Consider the following 8,066-nt stretch of genomic DNA (forward strand, 5'->3'; position numbering starts at 1 on the left):
GAGGGATAAAGGGACCTGCATGTTTGTGTGTGTGTGTGTGTGTGTGTGTGTTGTCCTGATGTAAAGATTCTGTTTGCCTGAATACAGATGTGTGTCACTTCCTAGCATGCAGCGCTATCTTGTGGACGTCAGTACAGCTCAACTGATCATGTTTTTTATTTTTGCGAGAGAAGAGAGTTTTCGCCATGAAAAAAAAAGGTCTTGATCCGGAGTGACGAAATCTTTCACTGTGAAAAGGAATAATAGAGTGAGAGTGAGACAAAGATAGAAAACAATCTTTCCACTGAATCTGAAGGAATGGAAGCCATGTTTCAAACCATAGCCATCTTTGTGAAAATTGAGCCGGACAAAGAAAACCATGTAGATTTATAAATGATTTACTGTCATGCCCTCTCACTGTGGTACCAAAACATTCTCGCTGATTTGTTTTGCTGCTCAACTTAAATGAACCCACGCATACGTCCAGACAGACAGACAGACAGACAGACAAGCAGATAGACATCTTAAAACTGTGAGACTGAAACCATGTATGTATCGAAATATTGTATAAAGTTATTATATTTATCAATAAACTTTTCAAGAAACAACAAAATTGTGTATGCTACTCACTTTTATACGGCTTATAATTACTGTGTATTAAATCCTATTTTTTTTGCAGATAAAGAGCATCAGCAACAAACAAACAGAGTCAGTCACATGATCAGTTTATACTGTTATTTACACATTTACAATAGACGTACAGAAAGTATTGTACATTTGTGTCTCTATTCAAGATGACACAGCCAACAAATAAAGCAAAAACAATGTGCAAGTGAAAAAATGTCACCACCGTCACTGAACATGCATCACTCCCTTTATTACCCAACGCACAGCCTCTTTTATATCTTCGCCCTACAACCCTGACATCTATTTTCCTTTCGTTGTCGCTCACAAAAGCATTTCCCCGTAATGCAACATGGGCCTCATTTTCTCCGCGGTTGAATGTACAGCTGAATGAGATCAGGAGAAAGAAAGCAATCTCTGCTCCAGGTCATTTTTGGGAAGATATTCTTGTTGAGATTCGATATAAAACAAGATGAGATTCATTCATAACTAATAAGCACATTGTAATGCAAATTCTCTTGTATAGAATGTTTTATTGAAAGCTTTGCCTTCATCTGGCCTTTCCAAAATGACTGTTTCTGGAAAAGAGATGGTTTCATTGAGGGACAGAGCCTTCAGAAAACAATCTTGTTGTGTCTCACTCTGAAGAATTAGTTGTCTCTTTCGGGACAATAGAGAAAATGCCTCTCTGCATCTTATTCTAGTAAAAAAGAATAAGCACGCTCATAACAAGGACAACGCAAGAACTTCTAATTATTATAAGTTCTGTTTCATTATGGATTTTATAATAGTTCAGAGCTGCAAGTCCGTTTCCAATGCTTCCTTCTTCAATCACTTACCATTATGGCAAGTCCATGTTCACATCATCCACAAAATCAGCTGTGACACCGTCTTCAGCTTTTTTGGTCCAGAATATTATATATATATTGTTTTCCATTTCATGGATTAAAGTGTCCCTTGTCCTCGTGTGGGCTTTATTGAATGTATCTATTCTCCCAGGGATAATAGAAAAATGTTTATTGATTGAAGCGTGCTGTCTGGCCTTTATTCCCTTTCCTCGGCCCAAGGCTGAAGGTTCTGCAGGGCATACAGGGAGGAATTATGGGCGCACAGTGGATCCGACACCGCTGATTCGCCGAGGGACTTCTGGAGGGCAGACTGCTGCAGCTGCAGGATGAGGCGATTGGCCTGCTGACGCTCCGCCTCTCGCTCCTCGGCTGTTTGTCTCCTGAAAGAAGACAGGAGAGAAGAATTTAGCATTGATAAATAATAATAATAATAAAAAAATAATAATGTTGATAAAGTAAGAAATGCGGTTGCGTAAATTTTACGGTGCGTAAGAAAGCGTGCAGAGGCGTGGAAAATCACTGTGGCTCCACCGGTAGCTTATTAGAACAACATTTTCTGGATCGATGCAACTATCAGGATTAAACTAAAGCTCTCAAAATAATAAAAAATATGTATTTGATGTATTGGCAAAATATAAAACATTTTGGTTCCATGGTTAAATTAATTAAGGCCGCGTAATGTTGCATACATTCTAAATGAATAATAAAAGAAATAAAAACATGAATTAAATGATTTTATTGTTTTCATGAACGTTCCGTCTTTTTTTGTTCCGTGTCCACGTCACAGGAAGTCGCACGTGGAAACAATCTGCTCAATTTGGATTACGCGAACCGGAGCCTTAAAATATGCCATTTCGTGTAGAACGGGCTTTACGCGCTCTACTTGTGATGAAGTATTGCCGCAGGTGTAAGAACAGAACCATCTGAGAGTTGAACACGAAGCGCCGCACTAACCTCCACTTGGTCCTGCGGTTCTGGAACCAGGTTTTCACCTGTGCGTCGGTCATCTTCAGACTCTTGGCCAGGGATGCCCGTTCTGCGCTGGCCAAGTACTTCTGTCGGTGGAAGCGCTTCTCCAGCTCACAGATCTGGACCCTGGAGAAGGACGTGCGGGGCTTTTTCCTTTTGGGAGGCGTTCGGTTCTGGTACGGGTGCCCTATCCGCCGCGTAACAGCGAACGGCACCAGAGCCGCTGCGGGGGGAGACATGACGCGCACAGCAGTGAGTAGAAGATGGGATTGGAAACGGCACAAAACAGGCTAATTCACGCCCCACTCTGTATGGAAATTCCAGGCCGTAGATCACAGCTATCCGCCCTGCTTGACAACAATTCCCGGTTTAGACTGTGCGCGGCCGCGTGAGAAATGTGATCTGAAGTTTATTGTGAGAGATGAGTGGAGGGAACAGTGCAATTACTAGAAACAACAGGGCTGCTCCTCTTTAAAGTGTTGGGGCTTCTTACACATGGTCACTGCAGTGGTAATTGTGCTCCCATTGGTCTGTTTATCTGGAATATCGGCCTTTGATAATACAAGCAGCTGTTAAACCTGCAGCGCAGCAGGTTGTGTGATGAATGTTTAAAACAACCCAAAACTAGATCTGCTTCCTCTCCATTTCAACCTTGTTCACCTTTTTTAGACACAAAAACAACTGAATCACTTGATCAATTTAGAAGTTGTCTTTACTTTTTGAAGGCGAGCGAAATTATTTAGATTATAAACATCTTAGTTCGTTTTCATTAGAAAATAAATGATCATATCGAGGTTTGATCATAATCAACAAAGTTTATTATGTTTTGATCATTATAGACAAAGTTTACAATTTATAAATTATAATTCTAATGATCACAACAATTATCTGCAGTGATTGTACATGATTTTATTTATTTAGATGAAGAAATTAACTATTCAACGCCTCAAACAAGAATTAAGACGATATTAATAACGTGAAAAGACGCCTACAATAAAAATAATATTAATACAAATATTACTAATAATAAATAATAATAATAAGCCATTATTTACTACATCTTGCATCCTGTTTTACGCCATGATTTAAGGATTTTAAATAAGACAAAGGAAAACACTTTCGCTTTCCTATAATATTTGGCACACTTGTTATATTTAAAGTATTTAACAGGTATTTAAAGTGTTTATTAACAGGTAGTATTCTAAACAAGTAAATATGAACGATTATGTGTTCAGCCTGGCCTACCTGAGATTCTGTCTTTAGCGAACCGGTTTCCAATCCAAGGGAAGCACAGCCCTCCAAACCCCGGGACGGCGCTCTGCACGGGACCCGGGGGCCCGGGGGCCACCATGGGTCTGTGGGCTGGGACCCGAATCACTCCGCGACTTCCCAGAGTCCTGCTCTCTCCGTATGAACCCGAAGCCTCCATCGGAGGCATGATACCGGAGAGCGAGATGGACAGCGCGGCGTACGAGGGCGCGCTGGCTCCGGTCGGGCTTCCCAAACTGTAATAATTGTCACCGGCCCCGCTGCTTGAATCGGATCCATTTTGTCTTCCAGCCATGCGCCCGTGTTCCGGCTCTGTGCCGGCTCCCAGGATCTGGTCGATGCCGAAGCTGATGGGCTCGTGTTGGGTCGCTTTGGGAGGAGGGCTCGGCGCGCATGGAGCTTGCTCCATCTCTGTCGTTGTTGTTGTTGCAGGAAGAAGGGGAAAAAAAAACTTGAAACGTTTTCTGGGAAATTCACTATCGCGGGTCAAATTGCACCGAAAGATGTCGCCAGTAGTGTCTCCATCGCTGTCCAGCCGCGTGTCCAGAATCCACCGCGTCCTTGTTGTCTACAGCAGGCCTCCTCCAGAGGACTGGCTCCTCTTCCACAGGCTGTGGTGAAAGTTTGATGGGCGTTTGGAGAGATGTGACGCTCCGTTCTCTCCTCAGCGCGTCAAAACGCGCCGTCTCGCAGCTCCGTCCTCCTCCATCCTCCTCCTCCATTCATTGGCTGCCACCAGAAAGACTGATTGAATGTTAATGGAGGGAAGGCCACGGCTGTTTGACACAGTAGCAACGTAGTACATCTAAAACAACGCGCGGCAGCTTCTATTGCACGTATATGTCAAGATGTGGCATTTTCATGTCTCGGGTGTGACATTGACGTTTCCGTTGTTATGGAAATAGAATAAAGCGCAAGTGTCGGCTTCATGGAAATTTATTCCATAAGGAACAAGTGTAACAAATAGCAGCACAAACCGCTGAAGAGGAATATTTTTAAGGTTCTTTGGTGGGGAACATTTAATTTCGCGCTTAAAAAATGATTCGCTGAAAAGATTTACAAGTTTGGGTGACAGATGATATTAAAGGGAAAAAGTTTTTACACACCTAAGGGTCTAATGAATTGATGCCTTTTCAGTGCGCGCCATTTGTCCTCCGTCTCCGTCTTCTCTGAGGCATTTGTTTGACAATGTGGGGGGGGATAATAAATTTGAACGCAGGCAGTGCTTTATATGACTCGAGGATTATTTATCATATTATAAAGGAGAGACTGGAAATGAGAAATGTCAGCCTCGGTATGGGGCTTAATTTAAAATCTTTCGAAGTCACGCTTTGCAATCAAACGAGGAGAGTTGTGCGTATATTAAATGCAGCCGGAACAAGTGGTGCTTAAAAAATGTGGGTCTTCTAAAGACGGAACAAAACCTTTGAATGTTAGTAAAATACAAAAGCTGTCATTTTCATATTTACTCGAGAAAATTACGTAAACTCATTGAAAACATTTACAGACTAAATTAAATAATTTTAGGGTGATCGATTTACTTCAACGCGTAAAAAAAATGAAATTAAGTATAATTGAGAATTGTCCCTGACTCTCCTGGACCTAATGAGCATGGAATCAAATGTCTTATTCTGTCCTTGAAGGCGGCTCCGTGTTAAATGCCTGACAAACGAAGGCTCTGGGCTCCCTCAGATAAAGTGTCCGGCCTCTGCAAGCTGCTGACCGCCCACATTCAACCGAACGGGCGCCCGGAGTGACCGGATAATCACATTTTCACTAACTTGTCTCGGGGACGGGACAAATGCGATTCGGGGTTTAGTTGCGGCAGGTGGCTTTCTAAGATATCACATTGCAGTACTGAAACCAACTAATGGCCAACATATTCATTTAGTGACGATGGGGTTTCTATTTGTAAGCTTTTCAAACATGCGTCCATTAATCATACAGTTTTTGAAGACTCTAATAGAAATGTTTTTTTTTTTTTTTTATGTATTTGCCTTCTCGGATCGATTCTATAATCTATACACAGGCTATCACTTGTTTTATTTAATAATATTTCAATCACTGATCCAGCTTCAGTTGAACCATCTGATGATTATCGATGTTACAGTAAAAAAAAAAACGAAATTAAATGTAATTGATTAAACGCGTTCAGGATGCAAACACAGGAATATTTGATCATATATATTTTAAAACGCGACCCTCTATCTCGCCCTTCACAATAAAGTCTTATGAGGCAATATTGGACAAGGCCCGAGGTGTTTGTGTGGCAATATGGACAGACTGGGTGTTGGCTGGTTCCTGCTGCCATATGTCAACTCACTGGTGGAGAGTTAGACAGTTTTATGTTTCTCTTGATGACATTTTCAAAAATAATGTCCCCATCAAGAAATATGTTGGGGTTGCTAATCCGAGCCCCGATAGTCAAACGAATGTAATGTTTTTATTTTATTTTATATATAATTAAACCGTTATTAATAGCATGAGGAATACCGAGAAAACGGCTCCATCACGGTGACGCGCGTTCATCTCGACTTTGCCTCAGAGTGACTGCGGTCCCCCCAAAACATGCAGGGAGCAGACGGGATGTTGGTAATCCGGTGTAATCCAGTGATTATGACACATTAGATGTGACCTAGCCTAGCGGAATACCCGTGACACCGGCTATATCCAGCAGGCTTCACCGGAGCCTTCCCGAATGCGGATTCACGCCCGCACGTTGAAGTGACGTCACATCATCGATTCATGATTACAGCAGAAAGGATCAAATGCATCGATGCATTTAAAAGCAGATGTAAGGTGATCTCTTTGTATAGGCTGAAACGTTTAAACGGCGTCCCTGAAAAGCCCACAGCCTGCTTCAGCAATTAGGAAGCACATCAATCCCCCCCCCCCCCCCCCATAGGCAATATAAATGCTGACACCCTGATTCCAAAAGTCCAAAAAGAAACGACAACAAAAGAGTGAAAGAGTGCGATTTGTTTGAGAAATTACCACTTGATCTGCATAATCGGGGGGGTCTGGTGCTGCGGCTGGGTACCCGGGGGCTGCGTTTTTATTGCGCGTCTCTTCGCCGTTATCAATTTCAGCAGCACGCCTGACTTTTTAAAAGGGGGACGAGGCCGGCTGCCTCTGAATAATGAATGACACGCGTTTATATTGTCGCTAAAGTGCCCGTGATGTTACAATATGAAAAGGCAGCGGTAAGTAATAGTGCATTTAAAGGGGATGTAGTGTATTATTATGATGTAAAAGAGAAGGAGAGAGGGAGATGAGGGGAGAGCGGCACCCAGAGAGAGAGAGGGAGAGAGATTGTTTTATTACAATAAGAGGAGATGAGTTTGCCTCGCAGCGAAATGGGGACCAGTTAATGAAACTTTACCGCAGCTAACGATTTCCCCTCCCTCGCTCTAAAAACCGCCCTTATGAAATATTTAAACTATTTAATATAGGTGGTATTAAGCTGAAAGACGCTGCATCGGCCATCTGACAGCATACAAGGCTGCGGGTTCCTCAAAGTTGGGCCAGGCTTTAAAGGTTTTATAATAAATTATGCTCACATTCAGACCAATATTATAATATAGAGTCTCGTAATTTCTCCTTTCCATGTCGCGCATACTTTCACACGCAGATGCAGCAGTTACAGGGTCATTCTATCAATTTAAGCCTGTCTTACCTATAATGGGAGGGATAGCCCAGCATGGCCTCAGTGTGTGTGTGTGTGTGTGTGTGGGGGGGGTGATAGTGTTTCATATTGACATGCTCAGTGGGATTGTTGGAGGAGAAGAGAGGAATGGGATCCTCCATCAGGGACTCGGTCTGGCCCATCATCATCACTGGCCTGTCACTAGACCGCTGCTCTGAGTGGATGCATTTTATCTGACGAAAACGTATACAAAGTGGATAAACCATGCAAAATGTCACAAATATAGTGTGTAGAAAAGACAAAAAAAGAAATAAATCACGGTTGCCATCTTGCAAACCTTTCTTTATTGTATAGGAAAGATAAGACAGAATGTTTTAGAAGAGGATTTGTGGTGGAATATTTAATACAACTTTCTATATGAAGTCAAGCAGGAAAGACGTTCAGTGTGACTTTGTGTACAAATCAGTCATTTTTACTGCAAGTATCAGGATGCACGTTTAACCTCATAAGTACACCCTGATATGGTGAATATTTGTTTCAGTGAGCATTGTTATTACACTTAAGGAATCAATATGCTACGACTCTGTGTGTGCGTGTGTGAGGGCAGACCATGTAAGCCTGTGTGATGGTTGAATGCATGGCTGCCTCTTCACGCTGGTTAAAAGTCCTGGAGGGAGGGTGAGGAGGATAGAGGGGAAGAGCATGGGAGAGGGGAGTATAAGTAACCGCAT

At 42.4% G+C, this 8,066-nt stretch overlaps 1 protein-coding gene across 1 annotated transcript; it reads right to left on the minus strand.

Annotated features, from left to right (window-relative positions):
* Window positions 1–1,647: 1,647 nt before the first annotated feature.
* On the minus strand, window positions 1,648–4,098 carry tlx3b (T cell leukemia homeobox 3b). Its single transcript, XM_068740596.1, has 3 exons — window positions 3,666–4,098; window positions 2,406–2,643; window positions 1,648–1,831 (listed from the first exon to the last, which is right to left on the minus strand). Exons 1-3 carry the CDS (start codon window positions 4,096–4,098, stop codon window positions 1,648–1,650), a joined length of 855 nt encoding a protein of 284 aa, XP_068596697.1.
* Between the last annotated feature and the right edge of the window lie 3,968 nt (window positions 4,099–8,066).

The sequence above is a fragment of the Brachionichthys hirsutus genome, chromosome 6 (genome assembly GCF_040956055.1).
Source record: "Brachionichthys hirsutus isolate HB-005 chromosome 6, CSIRO-AGI_Bhir_v1, whole genome shotgun sequence".
NCBI lineage: Eukaryota > Metazoa > Chordata > Actinopteri > Lophiiformes > Brachionichthyidae > Brachionichthys > Brachionichthys hirsutus.

Excerpts from the sequence above, each read along its gene's own strand:
- tlx3b (XM_068740596.1), bottom strand. The coding sequence starts at position 4,098 with ATGGAGCAAGCTCCATGCGCGCCGAGCCCTCCTCCCAAAGCGACCCAA. Across the intron at positions 2,644-3,665 it reads CGCTAAAGACAGAATCTCAG|CGGCTCTGGTGCCGTTCGCT; the intron begins GTAGGCCAGGCT and ends CTCCCCCCGCAG. Across the intron at positions 1,832-2,405 it reads AACCGCAGGACCAAGTGGAG|GAGACAAACAGCCGAGGAGC; the intron begins GTTAGTGCGGCG and ends GTCTTCTTTCAG.